Source organism: Cynoglossus semilaevis, chromosome 16, assembly GCF_000523025.1.
Source record: "Cynoglossus semilaevis isolate Cse_v1.0 chromosome 16, Cse_v1.0, whole genome shotgun sequence".
Classification (NCBI taxonomy): domain Eukaryota; kingdom Metazoa; phylum Chordata; class Actinopteri; order Pleuronectiformes; family Cynoglossidae; genus Cynoglossus; species Cynoglossus semilaevis.
The window spans coordinates 10,583,104-10,610,932 of NC_024322.1; the positions used below are offsets into that span (position 1 = coordinate 10,583,104).

The 27,829-nt window shown below is 39.8% G+C and overlaps 2 protein-coding genes across 3 annotated transcripts in view; both read left to right on the top strand.

Annotated features, from left to right (window-relative positions):
• snx4 (sorting nexin 4) overlaps positions 1 to 2,790 on the top strand; it is a 6,966-nt gene extending 4,176 nt beyond the window's left edge. For both annotated transcript variants that reach the window (XM_008328607.3, XM_025063804.1), the window contains exons 11-14: positions 219 to 318; positions 448 to 593; positions 709 to 823; positions 928 to 2,790. In XM_008328607.3, the coding sequence (XP_008326829.1) occupies positions 219 to 318; positions 448 to 593; positions 709 to 823; positions 928 to 975 (409 nt within the window). In that variant the 3' untranslated portion in view covers positions 976 to 2,790. The remainder of the gene's footprint in view (positions 1 to 218; positions 319 to 447; positions 594 to 708; positions 824 to 927) is intronic.
• Positions 2,791 to 5,129: 2,339 nt separating this feature from the next.
• Positions 5,130 to 27,779, top strand: LOC103392091 (acidic repeat-containing protein). Its single transcript, XM_008328618.3, has 11 exons — positions 5,130 to 5,912; positions 13,797 to 13,873; positions 14,210 to 15,026; positions 15,213 to 15,256; positions 15,724 to 15,865; positions 18,103 to 18,138; positions 20,729 to 20,755; positions 21,556 to 21,573; positions 23,504 to 23,620; positions 24,780 to 24,839; positions 24,926 to 27,779. The coding sequence occupies exons 1-11, from the start codon at positions 5,849 to 5,851 to the stop codon at positions 24,952 to 24,954; spliced, it is 1,431 nt and encodes a 476-aa protein (XP_008326840.1). The 5' UTR covers positions 5,130 to 5,848; the 3' UTR covers positions 24,955 to 27,779.
• The last annotated feature ends 50 nt before the right edge of the window (positions 27,780 to 27,829 follow it).

A 27,829-nucleotide genomic window follows, 5' to 3' on the forward strand; every position in this document is an offset into this window, starting at 1 on the left:
CATACTTGATCCCTATTTATTTCAGAGGCTTTTATTCTCAGTGTGAAAATGAACGCTCGGTATTTAAGCCCTTCCAAAGAAACTGACAAAAGACGAGGCCAGGTGTCAGCTGCAAGTTTGTCGCAAGTCTTGTGTGGTATTTTTCGATGGAACAGAAGTCGGTGAACACTTGTTAATGCAGAGAAACGTCTCTCTTATCATTTGTCTGCGATTTCAAGGTCAGTGTGTAGGAAACATGAGTTGATCCAGTACGAGCTGGAGACAGCAGCTCAGGACCTCGTCAGCAAAAAACAACAGAAGGAAGAGCTGACCACCGGGGTAAGACACTGAGATCATGTCTAATGACCTGGACCTTATGACATAATCTTTGTGTAGATTTAGTTTTGTACTGATTGTTTAATTTTAATTAGTCTCTGTTTTTGTGTGTGTGTGTGTTTGTGCCTGCAGACGGTACGAATCTTTTCCCTGAAGGGGATGACCAGTAAAATATTTGGCCAGGAGAGCCAGGAGCAGAGGGAGAGCAGGTTGGCAGCACTAGAGCAGAGTATACAGGAGGGAGAGGAGGCACTGAAGGAGAAAAACAAAGAGTGCCAGTGAGTACCGGACCCATCAGTACTTTCCTGTACTCTCCTGACCTTTCAAATTACACAAACTTCTAACATGCATTCCAATTTCTGCCTTTTTTGTTAATTACGATCCTCTTTCCAGGGAATTTTTGCAAACAGCCTGGGAAGACATTGAACGGTTCAAGGAGCAAAAGGACAGAGATTTACGAGACGCACTAATCAATTATGCCATCATGCAGATCACTATGTGTAAGAAGGTAAGGAGTTCAGGGTTGTTTTCATTTTATTTATTTATAGTATTTTTTTTTGGCAGGGGTTGTCCTCTTTTAAATCTTTTCTGTTTTGTTGTTGTTTTTTCCAGGGAATCCAGGTGTGGTCAAATGCCAAGGAGTGTTTCAACAAAATGTGAGCCACTATTTTTTTTCCAGCCACCCACACAATAACGAGATTGTACAGATGAAGAACGTCAGCCATCCTTAACGCTGCTGTCTTTGTGGAACTGGACCCTTCCAGGCCAATCTCTCTCTCTCTCTCTCTCTGTTTCTCTTTCTCTTTGCTTGTGATTTTTACACAACCACTAAAAAGCCAGGCTCCCGTGTTGAGTCCATGTAGTGTCCAGTACATACGACTGCAGATCAGCTGTGTTTCTGTACTCACCAGGTTAAAGCTGTTTCTTTCTGTCAGTGGTTAACGCAACGCATTTCACAATTGCTTGTCTGAAAGAACATCATACAAATTGTCTAATCAAGCTATTTAAATTCTTAATGTTTTGTAGAAAAAAACAACATTTTAATTGTAAACTCTACTTTTTTTTCCTCTGACGGTTCAGGATAAGCTGAGAGATTTTGGTTGTGGCGGGTTGTTGTGATGAATAATTCACTCAGATAATCACTCTCCCCCGTGTCTCTTTTCTTCTCCTCCTTCTTCGTTTTATCACCACTGACACACAGACACGGCTCTTAAAAATGCCACTACCGAGATTTTATTTCTTCTATTTTCTTGCTCATGTTTATCCTTTATTTCCTATCAAAACGTTGTGCAATTATTTACCTTAGTCTGACCAAAGTGCTTGTGACCAACACCTGACCTGTTTCATTATTTGTGCCAAAAAGAAAGATGTATTTGAAGCTCAGAAAAGCTCAGAAAAGGTAAAACTTGTTTTTTTTCATGTTTTTGTTTGTTTTGTTTGTTTTTTTCTTGTTTTTTGGGAGACTTCTTGTAAAGGCTGAATCATGTCAACCTCACACAAAGTACTGACGTCTTTCAAGTGCAATGGTTAACATAAGCAGAAGAAAAAAAACACTCCACTCAGGAGTGGTTTTCTGTCAAGGGTCACGGTGTTAAAAACTAATATTGGATTTGTGCAGCAAGGGGAAGGGCAAAATAAATGTTGACTCAGCATTTTGGATCCGTGAGACCCGGGTCATTGTTTACTACAAACACTCATGATAATTGACACAATAATGGCCAGAAGGTTAAAGTGCGTCATATCATTGGCTGCCTGTGGCAAAAAAAACAAACAACAAAGAAAAACCAGTGTTCAAACCAGGTCTTAGACCCAGGATATATTCAAATATATTCTGAATAGACTTGAATGGGTTGTGGACTAGTTGAAAAAGGCTGAAATCTATTGACCAAAATCTGGAAACATTGAGATACAGACGGTGTAAATACTTCAACTCTGGCATCTGCTAGTAGACCTTCAGTACGTTTGTTCCTTTTGGTGCTAATTAATCTAAACTTTTTAAACTCTTGCTGAGATCATTCCCACATACGAAAGGCACCCTTTTAAAGAAAACATAATTGTAAAAATAACAACTATAATAAGAAGAATAATATTCGTCTAGAATCAACCTGTTGAATGAGAGATTGTTTGTATCACTATAAACTCACTAAGGCACTAATAAAACATTTCATTTGTATCAAGTATTTGTTGCATGTCAATACCTAATATTGAAGTAACAGGGAAGTCGTTTCTTTTTTTTTCTGGGAGGTTTTCACTTTATAAACTTTATTTTAATTAATTGGTGTAAAAGATAAACTATCTTTTATTCAACACATTCCAAAAGTCCTAATGTAGTAATTATTTATGTGCTGAAGGAACATTGTTTTTTTTTCCCATGACACCTGTGGAAATGGGAACGTCACGTTCCAGTTTGGTTTCGATAATTTCCTGTGACTGCCAAATTTTGAGTAAGACTGAAGTGAATAAATGTTCTGTAAATAATATTCTCTCCACTCACAGGTTTATTGTGTCTAGCCACATAAAGAAATGATTATAATAAGAAGAAGCTATAAATCTTGTTTTCTTTGTCTCTCTGTTTGACCTGACCAAGAGTGGAAAACATGTTAGTCAGCGTCTCCTGCCAGTCTTTCATTAACTCGACTTTTCAATATGAGTTAATGTGCACAGTGTATTAAAGGTGAGGAGGATATTATATGAAAGTCATTTTACAAACACTCGTGATGGCACTCTTTAACAAATCGTCCTCCAACACTGATTAAACAAACCTTTGGACCTTTGGTGAATATAAAGTGCCAGTGCCTTTTGGTACGTGTTTATATACAGTTTATATATGTTTATAGTTTATATATATATATATATACATATATATATTTATATACATGTATACACAGGTATGTATGTGTGTATATATATTGTTTACTCATATAAACTGAATATGTATATTTATTTATTTATGTTTTATTTATTTATGTTTTTCAGCTTATATGAGTATATATGTGTGAGTGTTCATTGTATGTAGATCATTTTTGTCCAGTCATTTGTGTAGTAGATCCTCAAGCTTTGAACCAGTACCTCTGGTCTTAAACTTCCATACGAGTTTTCACTGAATTTCTGGATGAGCATATGGCGCCATCTGCTGATGCATCCCATTAAAAAAAGAACTGAAACCCTCTAAAGTAAAAACAGAAAAACGGCACATGGTAGGGGAAAGAAATAAAAAAACAACTTCTCTCTGTTCCACCTAGTGGTTGGTTTGCATGAGGTAATGTGTGGTTTTCCCAAAAAGAAACCTACTATTAATTCAGCATTAAAAACATGAATCCAGCCAGTCAGTGAGCTCCCAAGGAATTTGATATTTTGACAAACCAAACTAAATTATAGGTCTATTAGTCTGTAAGAAAATTATATCTACCACCTAAATCTTTGTAATAGGATAACTTTATAAGGAAGTGTCCTTAAAGTCCTGGGAATAATCATGGTTGTTAAACTCCCTGAACTCCTAATAAGATGACTATATATTTATACAACGTTTTAAAGATTCACTGCGTACATAGATGACCCATGTCAGACATTTTATGATGTAACAAACCAGAGTGAAATTATAGGCCTATAAGACTGCAGGAGGGTTGTATGCTCCACCTAAATCAGAAATGTATTCAAATGGGGAGATTTATGAAAGGTGTAGGGTAGCTGAGTCCAAACTATTTACACATTATACAACATATATATATTCAAAATATATGCTTTTCACCGATACTTGTATAATTGGTATTAAAATGAAACAAAATACACAGTGTTGTGTTTAGTTTTCTGTAAATAGGCACAGCAACATCCTGACTGCAGCAGGATGTTGCTGTGCCTGTGTTGTTTATGTGGAAACTTCACTCATGTTCCCACAATGATTAAGGCGTCTTTTTTTATGTACTTGTTTTGCCCTTAAAATCGTAATGGATGATTTCAGTTCTACACACAGATTAACTGTGTGAGATAAAGGCGGTGGTAACAGAAACAGTGCAGTCCTTAACCTCTGTGTGGTAAATGCTAAACATAGTTTGTTTGTTTGTTTGGTTTGCTGTGGAAAATTTGAGTAATTGCAGAAAAAAAGTGGTCAACTTCTTGCAGAACCTGTTCGTACAGGTAAAACAATTCAAAGACTCAATCGGGGTAAACTGTCTCTTGTGTTTACATGCACAAGCATGTGTACATATCTACAAAACTCCCTCCCACAGCTGACCACACGTCCACTTGTTTTACTCACCAGTGTTTGTTTTGATTGGTAGTAAAACTACTCCCCAAAAATACAATAATATATATATTTCAAAAAAGAACAATACATTTGAAAATATATTTGACAGGACAGATATAATCCAAGCCAAAGCTTGGAGATGCTAAAAAAATAAATAATTGCTATATATTGGCATATTAGCCCAGAATGTTTAAATAAGCTGTAAGAATGGAGATAATATATCCCAATAAAGGACATTTTCTCCTTCCTGTAACCATCCCCGTCCATGAGAACATATGGCAGCTCCATCTGCCACTAGACCACAGAAGGTAATTTGTCTACTGAGGAATGGTGTGAAAACATGGTGATCCAGTCCAGTGGCCTCTGAAGAGGAGACACAATCTGAAGTCAATTATCAAGGGCTCCTTCTGGGTTGTTTTGTCTTCCATTTCAGCCAAGACGAGTCATATATAAAATTATTTCATCCATCCAGGGTCATAAAGGTCACTACCACATCTGTATAATATAAGTAATATTTTCTTTATAATGAGGCAGAGGTGCTGCTGGGTAGGGCCCCTTCTTTAGAGCTTGTTTTTGTTGACCTGGTTGCTTGTTTTTATCGCGAGATTTGGCAACATATTTGGTCCTGGGACCCGACACTGCTTTTGCTAAGAGATACTGACAGCTGGGCTCAATCTGGCCTTGTTTTTTAATTGTTACCAAGTTACATGTACAGTGTGTTAAAGTTACAGTCATCTGTTTTCACTCTGACACACGCGTATCTGCTGCTAAATGCACGAGTTTGTGGACGTAACAATGTGAAAGAAAAGCGACAATGTGAATAGAAGGAGTCACAGGGAAGTCTTCAGGGCCAATACGACCGTAGACGTCTTTTCTCATACTATGGTGAAAAAACGAATCCAAAGTGTCTCAGCAGTCGGTGGAGCTTTTTACAAAACCACCCATGATTAGTGAGGAAATGGATGTCTTCACCGCACCTCATGTTTCCCTGCATGACTGTATTTGGGAGAAGACACGCCCACCCTAATAAAGCCTGGACTTTCTCTCCTCCAATTCAAACAAAGGAGAAGGCGACGGGTTCGCGGTGACGCGCACTGAGCATCCGAGCACCTTGGAGACACCACGAGTCTGTACTCACAGCGACGCACCGGCACAGACAGACAGAGACGAGAGCACACACGCCCCCCTCAAGACCCACCTGAAACGCAGCAGCCGGTCAGTGGTTCAGTTTGAAGGCCGTGGAAGGAGACGCCGTTCCCCGTACGTTTAAAGCCAGGACACCGTGTTCCCATGATGTCATACCTGTGGATTCTGCTATTAGGGAGCCTGCTGGTCACCGGCGCCAAAGCACAAGGTAATGATTTCTCTGCAATCATTTCCCGAGTGATTAATTACCTATTGGCAAATGTGTCTGCCCGTCTGTCTTTCTGTCTGTCTGTTTCTCTGTCTGTCTGTCTGTCTGTCTGGTGAGTCTGTCTGTGTCATCTTCATCCTAGTCTTCATTCCACTTCCAATTTCCAAACCCTTTTGGTTGTCACCAGTTTTTTTTTCTCTGCCAGTTTCCATTTTCACTCCACATCCTCTGCCATTTTATTGTCATTACTGAGAGGGAAAGAAAGCGGGGAAAAAAAATGTGTATAATATGTTCTGTCTGGATCCCTCACAAATATTCACCTTTAGTTTCAGTCTGTTTCATCTGTTGATCATGGTGAAAAAATAAAAACAAAATTATAATAATTAAAAAACCAATTGAAAACAGTCCTCAACAACAGTCCAACATCCTCTTTTGTTTTTACTAAATCCCAGACGTTGCTGATGAAATAGGTGTGTCATGTAATTTGGCCATATGATATTGGACAGGAGATGTGGCCCACAGGGGTGGGGTGAACCTATTGTCCTCACATAAATAATAATTCTCCTCCACTCTCTCTCTTTTGTCTCCCTTTTTGTTCCCTATTTGTCAACGTGATCACCACTGCTTCTCAAATCTTCCATCGTCACGTTGCATCTCTATATCAGACTCGAACCTCATTTTTATACACCCCTCCCCTCTTCTCCTCTTCTTCTTCTTCCTCATCCACCACTGCCCTGGTTGCCCCCGCCTTTGCCCCTGTAGGCAAATGCAAACACTTTCCATTTTTTAAACTTTTAATTAAAAAGAACAAGAACGAAAAAACGACTCGGACGCAGATATGCGGAAAAATTGGAAGTAAAGGAGGCGGTGGGGTAAAATGGTTGGTGGAGGGCAATAAGAGAGAACAGAGTGGAGGCAGAGGAACAGCAGACCTGCTTATCAAACAGAATGTGCAAACAAAAAAAATCAGTTGAACGTTGGTGAGGCAGGATGTAATCTGACAGGATCTCACTCTACCGGTTCACTGTTTATCACCTGACAATAGTAGGGGAATCACACACACATGCGCACAGACACACACACACACAGAAATCCAGTTCCCATCTTTTTATGTCCTTTTCCCACACTCACCCCCTCCCACCCCTCCCACCCCTAATTGTCAAACTGTACACTTCACTGTAAAACCAGTAAAAGTGAAGAACAGGAAGTCAGGGTGTGTGTGTCAGCTGCATGTTCACAGTCAGAGGTTTGAACAGTTTCTACACCACGTGACTCAGTCTCCGGCTCTCAGACCTTTACCTGGACACAATGGACGTCTTAGTCCTGGCTTCGGCCAAAGTCTGGCCACTTCAGGCTCTTCAGCACAAGCACCATGAGAACTCCCTGGTTCTGACGAGGTCAGTGTTTCTGTCAGGAACGGCCCCAGGGGAGAGTATGGGCCTGAAACTAGTTGAGTCGCTGGGTGTTGTCCGCAGCCCGTGCTGGATCTAGTTACTGGGACACTCCCTATCCTTAACTCCTTTAACTTGCACGCTCCATACGTGATCTTTAGCTCACATGTTACGACCTAGCTATCTTTATATCCAGTTTGACGAATGTGTAGGTGCGTGGGAGTGTGAGGGGCCGAGGACTGGGTGGGTGTGGGCTGTACTGTAGAGAATGTGTGGGAGTTTAAGGGTGTGTCATTAATGTGTCCATATATAAGTCATGTATGGAACATGTGTGTGTCTCGGGGGGGGGGTGAAATAAGCAGCAGGGAGGTCGGTGCCAGGTGTGTGTGTGTGCACAGATGTGTGCAGACTTGTCTGTGTTTACACCTTTAACTACCAACTGATACACTGCTCTTTTAGGCCATGCACACACACAGTCTGGTTTTCAGGAGTTGTGAGGACTTCACGTAGACATAATGCATTCCCCGACCCCTTACCCTAATCTTAACCTCCACAAATGTTTGCCTAATCCTAATCCCTGCCTTGTCCCCACAAGGACAAAGAGTCTCCACGAGGAAAAATGTCCCCACAAGGCAGGTTATAACAAGACCTCGCACACACATACTGTTTTATGTATCTTTGTCAAGACTGTGTGTCTAAGCTCAGCCACTTGTTAAGATAAAGTAAAGGTTTAACCCTAACTAATTGATGCCTAACCCTGACCTGAATCCAATTTTAACTTTCTTCACAACACAATTATTAATATTTCAAAATGAGCGTTTTTTTTTACTTAGATCAGATTGTTTCCTTGGTGGGAATAATTGGAGAAGAAAATATGTTCCCAAACATTAACATACATGACACACACACATACACATCTTCCTCTCCCTTTGGCGCTGTTTCAAGGTGTGTGTGTGTGGGATAAACACAGCACTTTCTGCCCCACAAACACACAATAGAGCCATACCTGAGAGAACAATGTGTGTGGAGGAACTGTTTTCTCCCCAACACTCAGGCACAGTCAGTTTCAGGTGTACTATTACATGGAAAAGCACAAACATTGGTTACGCACGCATGTACGTACAGGTACTGTTAGTCATTCGACACACACACACACACACACACAGAAACCACTGGCAGGGACCACATTCTGGTTTATGTAACATGTGTCATATTGTGTGTTGCATAACTAACGAAAGTGAATTTGACTTTTTAATTAAAAATAAATAAATAATTAAAATAACAATAAAACTAATGTTTTTCCCAATGATTAGCCTGATATCAGGTTATGAGGATGAACTGATCCATCACATGATCCTGACGTGACAACAGTGTTGGGCTCATTTCCAGCCTTTTTTTTTATTTTTCCAGCCATGACTTTGATTAAGTGTATGAAACGCGATATATCTATATATTTCACAGAAGTGTTTGGCAGATTCCTGGTTCTGTTTGGGCTGTAGTCACAGCAGCGCACTAACGTGGCAGAACTTGCTGAGAAAACAAACTCTTCAGCATTAACCTTATACAATCTTGTCCATAAATCTCAAAACCTCATTAAATTTGATCACATAATGTAAAAGATTTACTGCGTGTGTTTATCACCTTTTTTTGGCCTGTGTTTTGGAATAAATATGAATCACAGAAGTATTTTCCACTTAAAAATTAAGGCAATAGCCGTCTTTCCTTTGTCGATTCCAGGACACAACAAACATGTCTGTCTGCTGCACACGCATCATCCTCAAGTTAAATATAATAATTAAAAAATATATGTTCAAAATGATACATGTCCAAAGGGGTTGGTTCCATTGTGAGTACAGTGATGTCACTTTAAAACATCCTGTATGTATTCACTTTGATGTCAACAGGTCATAGTAATAGTATATAATGAAAGGGTTTCATCACTGGCTTTTCTGAAAATCAAATACTTCTCCAAACACGTTTGAGATCACCAGGTACGGCTAATAGAACTTTATTATCACCTGACCTCGTTGTTTTTGAATGGTACTAGCACACAACAAAACAACAACAACATGGAGGCAGTCTGTTTGATGACAGCCTGTTTGATTTCACCCTAAGACATCCTCAAAATATAATTAAAAGTGCTACGCAACACCGAGCAGTCGCTGCATTGCCTGTTTAATTGATTTGTGGTGAAAAAAGCAGTACAGAAATGATCATCACCTAAATGAAGTAGTACTGCTTGTAGTGTGCTTGTTTCCCTTGGCAGTACTACAGTACCTGCCTACAGTAAATGAAGTAGTACTGCTTGTGACATGTTTCCCTTGGCAGTACTACAGTACCTGGAAATACCTTGAATAACTCCATTAAATCCATAATGCCTTCCTTTTCAATCTTATGACATTGTTTTTAAACATACACCGCAGCCTGGTTCAGTGGTCAAGGAGTTCACTGGTTAACAAGTTTCTACCTGGGTCTCACGGTACAAAACCCCACAGGACGAGGTTTAAGGTCCACTCTAAATTCACTTTTAGTATTACTATGTTTGTAGCATGGCAGTTAACCTGGGAAATAGCCCCCTTGTCTAAGGGACTATAGGTTCTCAGCCCCCTTGAGACCATATAAACGTAAAGTTGCAGAAGAAGCATAAAGTTTTGTGACTGGCTGTAAAACACTTATTTTTTCACTTTTTCCAAACAACCAAGATAAATATGTGCATTGATATCTCTTCAGAAAACAGCCCCAGGTTGCATTGCACTTGATCGTCGTGATATTTTTTAGCAAACAAAACTAAAAAGCACAATGTAACAGTTTATCTTTACACAGTAGCTTAGCGCTGTTTGTCTAAGGTCAAACTTGTACGGTGCTGGAATTATGTTTTTCATCAGCTTTTGATCGGTTGTTGTTTTTCTGGTTCTGGTACTGCCAATGAAAGCCAATGATGACAGTTTTGCTTGTGTACTGTTTACACAGACCTGAGGCTGTGGTGGTTTGTGGAAAGAAACCCTTCAGTTCAGGTTCACAGTATGATAAAAGTCAAAAAGAAGCGTTCTTTCCTAAGTCCTTTCATAGACACATTATATTGCTACATTTTGGTTATATTTTTGGATCGGCATACTTAGCAGTCTAATTTATTTGCATAAAATTAAAAAAATTAAGAGCATCTGAATCATTATCAACGGAAAAATTCAATCATGAGTCACAGTCACAAGCTGTTCTTTGGCTGAGAGCCAATACAGATTAACGACGGGGAGATGTCTGGTTATCAGTTAATCACAATACCTCATCCCACTTTGAGGAGAACGCACTGTGACTAACAACCATTAGTTTCCCACATGTAGAAACTAAACAGACTTAAGCCTTTTCTTTCCCTTAATGCTACACATGCTCTGCAGTCCTGTGTAATAGCGTGCAGCGATGTTAAAGACTCACTGGTGACTCACTTGCCTCCAGGGACAGTGGTGGCAGAGAAACAGATTGAGCAAAGAGTTTGAGAAGACATGAAAGAGACAACAGAGAGAGAACAAGTGAGAGAAAAAGAAGGAGAGTTTGGGGCAAAAAGAAAAGGAGGGAGGAGCGCTTTGGATGTGCAACTATTTGTTTTAGAGCTGCGCTAACTGAAAACAGCACTTACTCAGCGTGTGCGAGCAAAGGCTGAAGTTGTGTGTGAACATCCGCGTTTTCTCATGTGTGTGTCAACATGTGGTTGCTGGTGTGTTTCAAATGAGGGAAAGATTTTTTTTTTGTTTTAGTTGTAATGCTGTGATTACTGGATGTATGCATGTGCATGTGTGTGTGGGAGGATAGGTGGGTGAGAGGGAGGGGTGGAGGGAGGGGTGGAGGGGTATCCGTGTGTTTGCAGCCGAGGTTGTTAGAGGAGGAAGTGACAAACTGATAGATGGGAACAAAATGTTCCATAGGGTGGCAACACAAAGACACACAGGCTACATGAGAGCCACACGCTGTACCCACATGTGTACATGTGAGAACAATGTCATGGAGAAACGTGACCTCTCGCTCCAACGTATGGAACACAAATTACCCAGAGAGTGTCACTAACGTTAACACTTGTTAAACTGAGCATTGATTATTTGTGGAGAATTCAGAATGACACACACTCCATACACTATTGATTACTATATTATGCTGTTGCTATAATGAACAGGAATTCACATGTTGTTATTGTAAAACATAGCCGGAAATTGTTATTGTTTCACTGAAGCCTATCAAGATTAAAATACCATCTCGGCACTCAGCATGTACTGGTGGAGGCGTCCAACGTCCGGCTGGTGTCGGACCAGCCTCCTCAGTGCAGGGCAGTGAGTAAGTCTACTGCTGACAAATGGACTGACAGAATTATCAAATGGTTGTCAAGGGACTGTAGACAATAATATTGTTAAGGCAAGGGTGCGTTCAAAGTGTTCTATTAACCACCACTAAGATGCGCAGTAATGACTGAAACCTTTGACTTTTACATTTGCATATCTTTTTTGACATTTTCCCTATATATATATACATATATATATATATATAATCGTATTATAATGATTCCATCGTTTGGATTAGTTACAAATAAAAACAAGTTTAAAACACAAACATCTACCTGCTGTTAATTGTCTTTCTGTTCCGGCAGTATAAAGAAAAAGATATGTTTTGTGATTCATCCACAGCTACCCTATGAAAGTTTAATACAGTCCCCACCGCCATTTTTAGGACAGTTTATGAAGTTAATTGTATATCTAGAAATAAGGTTTGTGGTAAATTAGTCATAGAATATCTGAGTAAATCGTCGCTCATTGCTCTGAAGTATAAAAGACAATTATTTGTAACATAAATCAGACAAATAAACAAACATGTCGAGGAGAGAGTTCAATGAACCTTTGAATGTTTTCTGGTTGTTTTTTGTCTATTAGTGTTTTATCTTATTCTCTCAAGTCTACTGGCGGCAACGTTCATCTGCCATCTTAACTGATTTACGCCTCATTACTTTGACTTGTGTGCCAGAGTATATCTCTGATCTGACTGTGATTTCCTTGGTAAAGAAGACAGTGGAAACAGGCTGAACATACTGTGCCCCCACCAACCCTCCCTACTGGGCTCTGCATACTAATGTGATACAGCAAAATTCTCTGGAAAAACAGCAGGTGACAGAAGAAAAAAATGGCCCCTGTTGTTGTCGCCGAGGAACACATCCGTGAGGGAGTGTCTGGTAATCGTTTTACTGCAGAGTGGAGGATGTTTAGATGTTCTTAAAAAACATTTTCTCTCCTCTTTGGTAAACAACAGTGTCTCAGTGGACTTAACCCACATGTCTCCTGTGCAGCTCTTTCCCAACCAATATGACAGAATCACTCTTGGAAATGTTCGTGCATTCTCTCTAAGCTCCAATGAGTGCACAGTAGTGTTGCCAAAAAATATGATGCTTTTTTACAACCAAAAAAAACGCTTTGGGGCTGAGCAGCCTTGATCAGTCTCATCATCTTCTGTTTTTGCTGCTTCTTTTTTTCTTTCTCTCTTTTTTCCCTTTTTTTCTTCACATTATTTCTAAAGGTCACCCTAACACATACCATGTGCTGTACACGAAGGTACTGCATGTACTGTATGTATGGTTGGTATTTGCATTCGGCAAAATACACACACACTCGAGCTCATTGAACCAGCATAAGGGTCTTTCTGAAATCCACAGAGCATGGAGTGATTCAAGTCGGTGCAAAGTTTGCAGTTTCAGCTTCTGACATTCAGCAGGGGAATGTCACGGCGCTGCCTCAAACATACACACACACGCTCATACAGGTTGACAAAGACATGCTTTAACGTTTTCTCATTAGTACACAGTTGCAATTCCTGTGCTGGGGTCAGGACTTCACATGACGCTGAGACCAGTCAGACCTAATCAGTTATCTAACTCTGAGCATCAGGCACTGGACAGGGTGTGGTCGCTGTGTGGAAATGCACTACATCTGGAGGGTGTTTGAGACAAAGGATTTAGACAGAAACAGAAAGTTGCTGTGCAGTTATAATCAACACGTTTCTTTCATGTTGTTGTTGGTTTGATTTTTGGTTGTTGAGATTTAAGGCTAAGGATAAACATTGTTTGGTGAATGTTAACAAATGTGTGGTGGACATTTTACACAATTTACAGCTATTTTCAAGGGCAGTGAAAATGCATCGTTGACACAATTTACAGCTATTTTCAAGGGCAAACAGGTCACGGGGTTGCGACAGACTGGGATGCAAAAGAGATGCTTCAGATTTTAACTGAAAAATGCAAATGACAGAAGGCAGAACAGTAACTTTCCACTGCTGAGGGCTTGTGCTCTGACGTACTTGTCGTTACTTTTCTCCTGTCTTTTTCCCTGGATTTTGTTGCACTTTACTCTGTTATGTGTTGATTTTTATTCTCTTTTTTTAGTATACATTACTAGGAGGCTTATAACTTTTCCCTCTTTTTTTTTTTTTTTTTGCACCTCGTGTGTGTCTGATCTGGCACCAACAGAAGAAGAAGCTGCTGCTGAGACCACAGACCCTGATGCACCAGCGCCAGATGCTGAGGCAGTTCCTGAGGCTGTCGAGGTAACTGGTGATGTGATAAAGACCATCACAGAACAACATCCATTTTTCAAAATACATTGACGGGAAAAAAGTGGTTGTATTGGATCATATATATTCTCTCCCCAAAAGCCATTACCCCTTTTAAGGGCTAATGTTTAGATTACTGAAATCATTAATACAAAAACATGTTCAGTTTTTGCTGTCTCTGTCCTGGACAAGTCTGAACATAATTCAATTTAAAAAAAAAATCATAATTGTTAGTTCTTTGTTAGACATTGTAAAATGGCAGATTTCAACATCTTACAGCTGGGTTATAAATTTTTATACTTAACACTTAATATCTTGTGCCTATAACAGGATGTAGCAGCACCTGAAGAAGATCCCGCAGACCCAGCAGCACCTGTAGAAGACACTGCAGACACAGCAGCATCTAAAGAAGACACTGCAGCCCCAGCTGCACCTGTAGAAGACACTGTAGACACAGCAGCACCTGTAGAAGACACTGTAGACACAGCAGCACCTGTAGAAGACACTGTAGACACAGCAGCACCTGTAGAAGACACTGTAGACACAGCAGCACCTGTAGAAGACACTGTAGACACAGCAGCACCTGTAGAAGACACTGCAGACACAGCTGCACCTGAAGAAGATCCCGCAGACCCAGCAGCACCTGCAGAAGACACTGCAGACACAGCTGCACCTGAAGAAGATCCCGCAGACCCAGCAGCACCTGCAGAAGACACTGCAGACCCATCAGCACCTGTAGAAGACACTGTAGACACAGCAGCACCTGTAGAAGACACTGCAGACACAGCAGCAACTGAAGAAGACACTGCAGCCCCAGCAGCCCCTGTAGAAGACACTGTAGACACAGCAGCACCTGTAGAAGACACTGTAGACACAGCAGCACCTGTAGAAGACACTGTAGACACAGCAGCACCTGTAGAAGACACTGCAGACCCAGCTGCACCTGAAGAAGATCCCGCAGACACAGCAGCAACTGAAGAAGACACTGCAGACACAGCAGCATCAAAAGAAGCCACTGCAGACACAGCAGCACCTGTAGAAGACACTGTAGACACAGCAGCACCTGTAGAAGACACTGTAGACACAGCAGCACCTGTAGAAGACACTGCAGACACAGCTGCACCTGAAGAAGATGATACAGAAGATGGTAAATCAATATTAGCAGCTCCTGCAGAAACAGAAGTTTCAAAATTTGCATCAACATAATTATAAATATAAAAATATACAGTAAATCGTATATTTGCATTTTATATGCATTTCCTGTGCTAAAAAAGTGGTTCCTGGGCTTGATTGATAAATAATGATTATTAATGCTTCTGTTTCTCTTGTCCAGATGCAGCACCTGGTCCAGAGGCTGAAGTACCTGCTGTGGTGGACGTCAGTACATTTATACACAATATTCCCATCAGTTTTTATTCATACATTCTGTATAAAATTAGAAAATTATGTGTTATTTTCTATAAACCTTTTGAACGTGAAAAGATATTCTGGAAGGTTCTTTCATCAGCAGGTTTTCTAATATACATGTCTGATTATGTGCAAAAGTCTCATCCACTGAAGGTTATGTCTTTGTGAACGAGGCTGACACACAAGGTAGTGATTAGGTTATGGTGGAAACTGCTGCTGAATGCGCTTAATTATTTCCCACTTTTTAACCACGTCTGACACTGGTACAGTAAACTGAACTGCAGAAAAACTGCAGTCTGAATAATTAAACCTTACTAGAATTCGGGATTGTGGGTTTGTACAGAGCATCGACTAATCTGTGGGGCAAACCAAGACTTTTCATTGTGGCTGTTATTTTTGTCCTGAAGTTTATATTGTTTTTACCCATTTTGTTACAGAGTGTTGCAGCAGAGACTGAGGCAACAGGAGACAAAGAAGAAGATCTAGATGATCCTGACAGTGATACTAATTCAAACGTTGTTAACGAGGAAATCGTAGTGCCGAAAAGCAGGTCCGGAGTGAATGCCCAGAGCCCCATGGGTAAGGAAATCACACGTTCCTGTTAAGGAATACCAGACTTACCAATTCAGTGTAGTTAACAATGTTCCTGACCATATTGTAGATAAGGTATTACAACCAGTACAGGCCTAAACACTTGTTTAACACTCTTCAAGTTACAAATATTGTACATTGATCTGTGCAATTTAAAAAAAAAAACGTAATTCATCAGGTAAGAAACTCACATTTTTGTAAGTAAATTACAAAAATCAGGCTCAACAAACAATGATTTCTCAGTTCAGAACGGTGAGGTTCTGGATGAAGTTGATGAGGTGATGTTGCTTGTCCTTGAACACAGCGGGTAGCTGCTCATAGATTTCTCATCAGAATAAAATGCTTAGTTGTAGCTGTAATTATTTTAATCTCCAGTGGGCCACACAAAATGACTAGGTGGGTTGCATTCGGCCCACGGGCCTCGAGTTTAACATATGTGACTTGATGGCGATCCGATGTGTCCAGGATGCAGCTAAGACTGCCCATTTTAATTAGTTAAAAATTAAACTTAAAAGAAAACATTTTACCACTAATAAACCTTCTATAAGCTCAACAACAACAACAAAAAGAAACGAAAGTGACGGGTGGTTAAATGAAACAGCCATTTGTGCAAAGTGTGAAGGGATTGAGGTATTTATTGTAAACCTGCAGGATGTTCCTCAATGGGTAGCTGTCAGTAATTTAGGGATTTCGGTGTCTTTTTTGTTATCATTAAAGGATTTCAAAAACCTGGCAAAACCTCCGTATGACAAGGTCAAAACTGCAATTAAACGCTCATGTTGTAGAATTTCTTTCTCAGCTTGATTTAAAAACTGACAGAACTGTTGCTGCGTTGGTGTGAGAACAGAGTTTCCCATCGCATTTTCAAGGGCAGCTTACGACTCTGCTGCGTAAAGCTGAGGCATCAGTAAATCAATGGCTTAAACACAGCAGAGCTCTGCTGACCCAGCTGTGATGAAATGATGGCTGATCTATAAAGTGTGCTGTGGACCACATCCAGAGTCTGTGGAAGGAGTTGGGATCCTTCCCTCCACTTCATTGGTGTGTTGTTAAAAAACCACCTCTGTGGATGAGCTCATCTCCTCAACATGTACAGATGTGAGATGCATTGAGAAAGTGCACGGACTTGTTTTTAAAGTATTTACAAGTACGGTTCATTCACCAGAGGTTGTGTCATATGTTGACGTTCCCGATAAGTAGGGCTGCAACCAACAATTACAAACAGTCAGTCGATCAGACAGTTTTATTTCAAACAAGTTGAGTGTTGTTTTGTTCCCAAAAAAAAGGATAAAATTCGGAAATCATCCGTTGTTGGATATAAAAGCTCACAAATAAGATTAAACGGTTTTTATTTCATAATCCAAGGACATAAGGCACAAAACAAGAACACGTTAAAGAAGCTAATAGCTGAGCAGATGAATCTTTAAATTTAAGACTAGATTACACACTGATGACCTCTAGTGTCCAGATTACCGGATTTATTGTTTTCTGCTTTCCCTAATTTCTTATTCAGATTAGATTGTTCTGTTGTCGGTTTCAAAGCCGTGTAGCCTAGACATAGTGGAAAAGTTGGTACGCATATTTACCGGACAGCAGTGCTTCCCAAAGTGAGGGGCGGGTCCCCTTTGTGGTGACAAAGTTACCGCAGGAAAAAAATGTAGTGATTTTTAACATTATTCAATTTTTTCCGTCAAAATATCTTTTTTAGATGTGACTCGACACTAGTCCTATCAACAAAAGGGGCCGGGGGTACAGAAAAGGGTGAGGGTTTGCTGGTTTAACTCTAGGTCATTTTTTACTTTTTTCTCTCATCTGACAACAAAGCAGATTGGGATTTAATCTTACCAAAGGTGTGAATGTGATTATGAAAGGTCCTGACAAGTGGTGACATGATGGACCGGCGAACCGTCCAGGGTGTACCTGTCCTCACCCACTGACTGCTGGGAAATGGATCAAGGAAAAGAGGATGAATGAAGAGACATGAGTCATAATCAGACTGACAATTCCATGTCATAATAACTGATAAACAATAATTGTTGCATTGAATATTTTTTGACTTCCTTTTAAAGAGCAGGAACTGTTCCTCTTTCATTGTCTGAGAATTCCTGTTTAGATGTTTAACTGTTTTTTTTTTATTATACAAAGATATAAACTGTATCAGATAAGCCTGTGAGATTTCCTTTGTGCATTCAAACACAGTGCGTGTTATTTGTCTGTGCCAACAGGTGACGAGGACAATGCTGCTCTTCAGGTGAATGCAGGTGTGTTGTTTTCTCTTCTTACTTCCCCAATCACATGAAACCAACCTCGACCACGTCAAGCACAAAAACACTGCAAAGACCACAACCTGTTTGTTTTTCGTATCTACGGCAACAGCAGAGCTGTAGCTAAGGATGTTTATTTCTGCACAGTGGCATTTCAAAACACACACGGCAGTGAGCTGTGGACGAGAACATCACTTGAAAAATCACTCGGCATTATTTTACGTGGTTAGATGTAAAGCTGCTAGACTTCCGCTCCGTCTCCTGGCTGTTACCCTGAATAAGCACCTGCAAGTAAAAACATCGGAAGAATGTCACTGTAAAACGTGCGCTTTTCATGTGCGCTGGGTAAATCGTTGGTTTTATTCCGAGCAACTCTGCTCATGTCCTGCTTTGATGAGACAGAGCGCACTATTGTTCTGCAACACCCTGTTTTTATTAGCAAAACGAATGGCAAACAGATGTGCTCCTCTTTATGAAAATTTAAATCACTTACCATTATGAACTTGGATTCCACGGCTACAAATTTCCCCAATAAATTCTACAAGGTACGGTTTGAGTGAGGAAACCTCCCAGATGACCTCACAGTCCAAATGTTTCCCCTCAATTGTCAAACCTCTGTTATCTGTACTCGCCGACTCCCCCTCTCACTATACTTCTCATGTTTCTCAGAGATAATAGCCAAATAAAAGAAACCTTATAGAGACGAACTGGGTAGAATTAAAGGCAACAAACAACTCAACAACAAGTAAATGTTTAGCATAAAAACAAAACAACTTTTTTCTGTAGACAGCTCTGAGGTAAATGCGGCGCCTACACCACTTCATCATCTGTATCAGTCTCTGAATTATTCTGCCTTTGAGGTTATAATGAGGTCACTGATGCTACCTTGCCCTGCCCAGCTTGATATGGCTTTCAGTGACACACTGTGGGATTTCCCCCCATGTGACTGTAGTGTCAGACTAATGTATTGTTCCCGACAGATAATATCTTTTAATTTAAACCAACATTAGTTCACAGGCTTGTCATGACACCCTGGTGAAAGCAGGTTGAATTTCAGATCCTTTACAGATAGATGACTCTCAATAACCTGGTTGATCGTCATAGATTGGTGCAGTATAGCGCATGTGTTCGGAGCACATCTGGAAGAAATTTTTATTGGGTGGGACAGGAATTACCGTCACATTTGTTTTACTAATAAGGCCATTGCTCTTGCAGAGGAGCCTGCCGCGTATAATCTAACGCACCACGAAAGACATAAGTTATACTGAGTCTCAAAGGACAGGGAGGGTCTTAAAAACTTTGTTTCTGGCAACGCAAAATGGTCGCAGGTGAAGTTGTAGTGAAGTAACTGCAGCCATCAAATGTTGCCTTTTGGTAATATTGTGGTAAAGTTACATAAATAAACATTTATGACAACTGAAAAGATTTTTTCTTTCAGTATTTTTTAAGGAATATTGTCAAATTAGTTTAGGTCTTAGTCGTCTGTTAGTGTAGCTAGCAAGAATTTGCACAATTTTTTGTTAGCCCTGAAGATGCTAGCAGATAAAAAGTGTTTAGGTATATCACAAATAACAACAGGTGTGCTTATAAATTGGGGAAACAATGTGATCTACCCTGTAATACAAGTTTGTCATCAATCTTGTCAGCAGATAGAGCCACAGTTGTAGACGTTCAGTAGATTTTAGCCAAAAAGCTACTTAACAGGTCAATTGTAGACGTTCAGTAGATTTAGCCAAAAAGCTACTTAACAGGTCAAAAGTGAAATTTATCCCATCTGGAAACTGTTTCCAAAGCCTTTGAACTAATAAAACAATAAAAGCCAAGGCCAAAAGGCCATTTCCCTTTAACATAAATTCTTTAACTCATAGTTGAAGGAACATTTAATCCCCTTTAATCCACCTTTATACAGAAATGTATGAAATGTCATATCTATTCATAGCTGTCCCTGTTGAAACTGGCACTGAGTCTAATTACTTACCCTCAGGCAGGGCATTTGTATGCACCTGGAGAACTGGTTACAGTTTACCATCGCACATTTGAAACAGGGCATTAAATAAACTAGGAAATTCTACCAAGATCTGTTGCCATAGGTCACAGCGTTTGACTAAATAAACTCGTTTTAGCTCTTTACCCCTTACAGGTGCATTTCCCTAGTGCTGTGTTATTAGTGGCTTTGTCAAGTTGGAGCAGGTCGAGGGCGGCCATGATGTCACAGGCGTATACAGGCAGGTAGGGCAGCAGAAGATTACAGGATTGTTTGCCTGTATCGAACCAAGATCAGAGAAAAAGTTGGTGATGATCCCAGTGGGTGTATCTGTTCATCAGATATTTAATCTGATAGTTTAATATGAAGAAATGCCGGCACTTCTACAGACAAACTGTTGACACCGAGTTCATCACCTGTGTGATTCCAGACTGGTTAGGGCAGAAATTCTAAACCTCAAACACTTTTTCGCTCCCAGGAAAAAAAAACACTGTAAAAAGATCATTCCTGCGCCTGGCTTCTCACTCTGAGATATAGTACATTAATGAGGGGTAATGAGGGTTATGTAATCTCATTTTTTTCTCACTCTCTTTCTCCCTTCAGCGCCTGTATCTGGCTCCTCAGTGGATGGTAAGGCCTTTTCCTAATCTTTGTCAACGTTTTCACACCAGCATAATTACACAACTGCACACCATTATTTCAAGACATTACTGACTCATTACTAAAATAAAACATGTAAAGTGCTAAGATGCATAAGGTCACGCATAACTTTTACTAAAAAAAAATTCTTAATAAAGCTGTGTATGTAAAACAACATAAAAAGAAATAAAAAGACTATTACCTTGTATATTGAATAAGTAAAAACCGAACTAGTCTTCTACTACTGTGGAATACATGTTTTTTACTAACACAATGTTACGAAATATATGATATATGTACAATATAAATATACTCTATATACATATAAATATATTACAATACATTTAGCAGACGCTTTTATCCAAAGCGACTTACAATTTGAGTCGGAAATATATATATTATATAAATGGTGACACATATATTTATACAACATACTAACATGCTAGCTATTTTCTTTTATCCATCTCTTCTGTAATTATGAGTTAGGACATACTTTATTTCTTCTGAAGTAGGAAATCTATTGGACAAAACCAATTTTGTTCTAATGTAGAATACATATCAGGCTTAAGGTTCAGGTGTGAAAATCTGTAAAATAAATGTTAAAACAGCGATGTTGTGTATACCATAGCCGTTTACTTTAGATTCAATTCAACACCATAGTCATTATACACCTCGGAGACAGAGCAACGAAATGCAGTGCATTTATCCTGTGACTTTTGGACTTCTGTCAAACTGTGGATTCTGTGTCACTCTGCTAATTGCGCTTCTGTGTTCTCTTTCAAAAACAACAGATAACACCGAGACCAAAGGTGAGTCATCCATCTTGTTTTTTTTTTTTGTTTTTTTGTTTAGGACACATCCAGATACCCATACTTGCACTAAGCCCTCTCTTCACATACCTGCACTATAAGCACTCCCCTATTGTCTCGTGTTATGCAGAGAGCCTCAGGCTGCAGGGTGTTTTGTTGATGCTTGACATTTTGTTTCTTCTTTTTTCTTTTTTCACTCAGTGTCGTTGCCATGAAAGACAAGTTTAGAAAGCGTAGGCAATTGGTTCCTATTTTAAGTGTCTTAATTTAGTACATATATATCTAGAATTAAGTGGCCAACACTGCTGAAGTTCACTAAAGTGACCATGTAAATACCTGGGATCATGTTTATAATTTGATGATATTGAGCCGATCCATTTCCAAGGTAACGCACCGCTGTGATGATTCATTTGTGTTAATACAAGGGGAGGTTGAACAATATGGGACCAAAAAGTCAAAAAGTCTACGTAAATTAGACATTTTTTCTACATATTCTCCTTTAGGGTTGAAATACTAAGCAAGAGCGAAATTCAGATAGCGATAGATTTCCATTCAGGATTGTTTGAAAATGTGATGTTAGCTCAGACAGCTCAATCCCCTAAATGACAACAAACAGTAAGGAGAGAACTTGCAAAGCTGCTGTAGCTGCCGGGGAGACGTGTCGTCACATGTTGAAGTTAACAATATCTCTGAGCTTTCAGAGTAATAACATCTGTCTTTTCATACTAACACAAGGATTTGATAAATATTGCCATTGAAAAACATGCAAAAGATTTCAAACAGTCCGTTGACTCCTGACTCCTGAGTTATTAGGTAGAGCGTGACAGCTGCCCACAGATCTGGTCTTTGTTCGTACTCGTCTCCGCCTACGTCCACCTTCAGGTCCCCTCTCTGACTCACTGCATTCCTGTATTTTGTTCACCCCAATTTAACAGGCGCCTTATATTGGTTCAACTTGAATCACATCGGTGACTCATTCCTCATTCATACCTGTTTTTCCTTCATCTCTGTCTTTGTCTTTTTCACCTGCCGGCTCACCTTTTACACTCCCTTCATCTTAATCCCTGTCATTTTTAATTCACTATTTTCTCCCATTACTTTTCTGTGAAGTGATATCAAAGAGTGAACAATAAAAAGTGTTGGTCAGAACAAATAAGAATTAGAGAGAATTAGTCAGAATTATTTATAGTCACATCATCAAGGCTGTGACCTACGTACTGGATACAGTTTATTGTAGCCATCAATCTTTGACCACTTTGGCTAAAAGAGCATCATTTGAATATATTTTCTTCATTTTTACCCATATAAAATCCAACACTTATTTAATTGAAGGAGAAGAGAGTCTGCTGTAGAATCACTTTCTTCAACAATGTGCTGATCATCTTTTCTATTTTTCTTTTTGTACTCCAAGTTTCATCAACAATGTGATGATCATCTTTTCTATTTTTCTTTTTGTTAGGTCTGGTTTTCTGTCCTTTCACTAGACTATGAGCAGCATTCGCAGTATGCAGTGACACAGCGTGAAAACTATTCACATGGTTGCTGTCATAGTAACTGGGTGACAGGTGCAGGCAGGTTTATGATCTCACTGATTGGCAGTCTAAATTGTAGGACAAACTAGTGAAAAGAGATCAGTAAATGATCCAGAACCAGCTGATGCTTCTGACACACAAACACACACACACACACACCCCTGAGCCTCAGCGTGGAGATGTCTTTCATTATTCTCTCTGCAAAATGGCACCCTGCGGTGACAGTGAACACCCATGTGCAGGTGTTGCACTGGAAGTCATTCAAGACACATCTGTATCATAACACAGATGCAGAGAAATATGCTCAGAGTTTAATTGTGCAGTCGTGGGACATTTGTCTATGCATTTGCAGCTGTCACGCACCGGCATTAATTATGTCCTTGTTCTTTCTCCTGCAGAAGCCAGCTCCAGCTCTGTAGCAGGTGTCGTGTGTGGAATTGCCGTCGCTGCTATTGGAGCCGTGGCAGGATATTTCACATATCAGAAGAAGAAACTGTGCTTCAATACCAGACAGGGTAATTATGACCCTGATTATTTAACAGTTAAACTGAAACAACAGTTAAAGTTCAACATGTTACAGAAGTGTGATGTACGGGCCTCGAGGGTTACGGCGTTGCTAACCAAAAAGATATAAACTAATAAACTGAATCTTTGGCTGAGTGATTAAAAAAGACAAGAAAAGCTTGATATCCATAAATATAGCTAATAAATATAAATAAAGCTAAATATAATTTATGCCAGTTATATGTACAGTAGGACTTAAAAAGGACGTAAAAAGAAAAAGGTAAATTTTGACTGAATAGTTTGCCGAAGAAATTGCAACAATATCTAAATATTATTGCAAAAAGTAGCAAAAATAATAGCTTAAGAATAATAAAGATTTTGCTGAGAAAATAGCAGAAAGTGAAAGCTCAAACGGCTAACAAGAGGCTAAATTTTGCGCATGCCTAATGTAGACTGTGCACAGTATGGTTACGATGCTAGTTTACTCATTTCGTCAGAGTCTTTAGGGGAAAAAAACAATCTGTTGAGTCTTAGTTGTGAATCGCTGCATATAAAACTGTCACCTCACTGTATTCCAGGGAGGGAGGCTGTTTGTGTTTTAAGTCTAATTAGAACAAGTGTTTATTGTCAGCAGAGCATTTTAAACACAGCAGACTCAGCTTTACAAACTGTTTTGGTTGAACTCCTCTCACATCAGCCCTCCTCTACACACTGCCTATTCAGCACGGACTTTATTTACAGCCCGCATTACCAAGAGGGCTGCTTGTCTTTTTTTTTTAGACATTTGGGAAAAATTAAAGATTGAGGACTGGGTTAAATCTGGCTTTTATTAGTCAAGGAAACGTCAACAACAGGAAGTACAATGTCCATCTGTCTTGTCTGTAATTTAATGCACCTGAGGTGAGCGTTTTCACCTTGAAAATATCATGTGGTCTCCACTGTTAAAGGAACTGAAAAACAAAACAAAACCTAGAATTAAATAACGCTCAGTGATTCCCACCATTTAAGACTCAGGATTTTATTTAAGTCTCTGACCCTTAAGGTGTCTGTCCAGAAAAGTTCTGGCACCTCCCAGAATTCCAGTTGGTGACCGCTGGTGTAAATGGTGAGTGTTTGGTCACTGTGTGTTATTTCTCTGTGTTAATCTGACTTTCGAACATTTGTCACCAGAACCCGACCCAGAAGCTGGGCGCAAGGCTGACGTAGCAGAGGCTCAGTCAGATCCCCAAGGTATGACCCAGGAACACACAAAACCACACTCTCAACACACACTTGAACTGTATGATCCTTATGGTGTATTTGTATTTATTTTACAGTCCTTAGCAACCTGCTGACCTCTTCTTAGACCGGCACTGATCACATGACCGACTGTCTGGACCAACTACAGTCAGCGGTGTGGAAATCTCACTGTTAGACTCTCTCCTTTGTAAAGTGAGAGATTACTGTGAGGCCCTGGGGTAGGGCAGTTTGTGTGTGTATGTGGCTGTGTGTGTGTGTGTGTGTGGATGTTTGAAGGTATGTGCGCATGTGTGTGGGAAAAATATAGATAACAAAAATCAAATAAATAGCCTCCATTTAAACATTGGGGGTTTATTGATTGCTATAATTTAGAAAATGTATAAAATACTTGGTCAAATTTTCTACTTTAAAAACCAAATCGAATGTCTTTATCAAAGGGGACACTAAAGCGAAGAGATCTCCAGTTAACTATGACCATTAGCTACAGTAGCTCAGATACTACACAGAACTACCTTTTTTTATTGTTATTTGTATGACTGCAATCTAGCTTTAGTAAGTCCTTGTGAATATAAACAGAGATATTGATGTGGTAGTTGTTTAACTCGATTTCCTGTCAGCCAAATTCTTCATTTTTCTCACTATTTGAGCCATCCGTATCATTTTCAAAATCCAGCAGCCGTGGATCGTGTGATCCATCCACATGTTTTGTAAAGTCCAACCCATTGAGTGAATCATAGTCTTCACTTTTAAATACAAGTATCTGTAGTATACATGTAGGATAGACGAATAACAGGGGCTTCAATAACTACCACTGCCTGTCTTGATTTTGTTGCGTATTAACATGAAATGGCTCCTTTTCACAGTAGACTTTTTGACTTGTCCCTGGTAGAAGAGGCAGAGGCCTTTATGAGTACCTGAACCACGGCTTTGTTCTATTCAAACGCCCCAGTCAAAAACTGTTCTTGAAAATGCCAGCCAAAACCCAAACTTTTGGGAATAGTCTTAAACGGTCCAATCTGTGTTCAGAGGGCCAATGATGTCACTGTATATGTGTGTGTGGGTGTGTTTGTCTTTTGATTGGTGAAGGGGCTTAGTTTTAAATCTTGTTGGGTCTAATTAGAACACTTACTACTCAGCAAATGGAATAAATGAAATGGAGAAATTTGCAAAGGAACACTTAAAAGTCAATGGTGAAAAAAAAAGAAACAATTTAATACGTATTAATACGATTCTTCTACCAGTATTTTCCCTGTAAAAAAAATATGTACATTTGAGAGGAGAGGTGAAGTAAAATTCTGTCCTAGTTGATGGACGTTTTCATGACATGAGCCGGAGGTCATGCACTTGTGTGTTAGACATTGCTCTAATGTACTTTGTGGAAATCTAGTTGTGATGCAGTAGTTTGTTTTCTATAGTGCCTTTCACTGACACAGACTGACTTGGTCAAGTTACAGACACAGAGAAGAGAGTTCAAAATCTGATCTTGAACCCCGGAATAGTGGTTGAAAATCTTTTGAAAATTGAAAGTTTTTACAACCATTTTGTGGCATCATAAACAGTCGTGTTGTGTTCCGCTGTGGGATTCTGCTGACTTTGTGTCTGTTTATCTGGGCAAGTCAGTTACTGTCGTGGTGTTTTTGCTATCATCCATACTGCCACATCGCAAACATCGCTCGCCTGTGGTTTTTATATGAATTCACTATCCTGTGGCAGTGGTGCCTCTGTGCCGACACAGAACATCTCTAGTCAACCTGCTTGCTGTGGTATTTTGTGATAATTATTGTGAAATCCCAAAACAGTGCTGTTTAAAACAAACAAACAAACAAAAAAAAGCCTAACAATTTTCTTAGCTGTAGCAAATAATATTAACTTCTGAATGTCTTTTTGTTGCCTTGCATTTTTGTACTTGATCCCTTTAAACGTAGGGCAGTAGAAGTGGCGTAGTGCTGCGGTTCATGTATTAGTGTATTACCTTGTAAAGCACCATATAGCTGCAATACAGGACAGAGACTGTTGCTAACAGCCTTGCCTCGAGCTGAGAAATGTTAAGTCTGTGATGTCGCGTAATGATTAATTCTACTGTATGAACTGTGGACCGGATGCTAGCTCGACGTTTAGTCGGAGCTGACTTCTCATCCTGAAATCTGTGACAAACCGAGTGTCTCTGGGCACACTGAAGCTGTGTGTCCTGAGAGCTCCTCTGATATCTGCTACATTGGCATAAAAATGCACAAGGTACCCACTAGACAAAAGTACAAGCTTTCAGATATAGCCACTGATGCCTTCGGAACAGAGGATTCCCAGCCACTAAGTGCAGCAGCAATCAGCATTAGCACACAGATTGCCTGTAGAATCACAAACCGTACTATGTGGAAGTGCAGGAGGAAGGGATGACCTTCTCTCCTGCCCAGTGTTTTGGTTTGATGAGGAATCAGAACCGCCCCCCCGCCCCCCCACACACCCCCGTAATCCACAAACTATTACCAACGTGAATGTAAATAAAGGGAATCTTCAAGTTACTGGGTCCTAAAGTGCACTTCCCAATCAGTTAGGGCATCAATCATGGCACTGACCATTCCTGCCTTATTCCACCTGGTGAATGTCCCAGAGAGGAAAGCAAAGAACAATGTCATCATCCCAGAGAAACGATGAAACAAGCAGAGATGTTTTGCAGGTTATTTTATAAACAATCTCTACGGGAGAAGCACTTTCCTATCCTGTATACATCTTGATTCATTCAACATATTAAGACACTAAATTTTTCACAGATTATTGCGTGACTTTATTTAAAGATCCTGTGTTTTAGTTTTTATAGGAACTGTCTTCTTCATTTTGTCCCCTGGCATTTGTGTTGGTCTTCTGCAATTGTGTAAATAATGTTTGAGGAGTCAATTAAATGTGGGAGTTGGTGTGTTATTCCCCTGAAAAAAACACATTGATTGCATTGGTTTTCTTTCAGTATACTATTTACAATATTTTGT

Coding starts and splice junctions, on each gene's coding strand:
- LOC103392091 (XM_008328618.3), top strand. CDS start 5,849: ATGATGTCATACCTGTGGATTCTGCTATTAGGGAGCCTGCTGGTCACC. Junction 15,866..18,102: donor GAATGCCCAGAGCCCCATGG/GTAAGGAAATCA, acceptor CTGTGCCAACAG/GTGACGAGGACAATGCTGCT. Junction 18,139..20,728: donor TGCTCTTCAGGTGAATGCAG/GTGTGTTGTTTT, acceptor TTCTCCCTTCAG/CGCCTGTATCTGGCTCCTCA.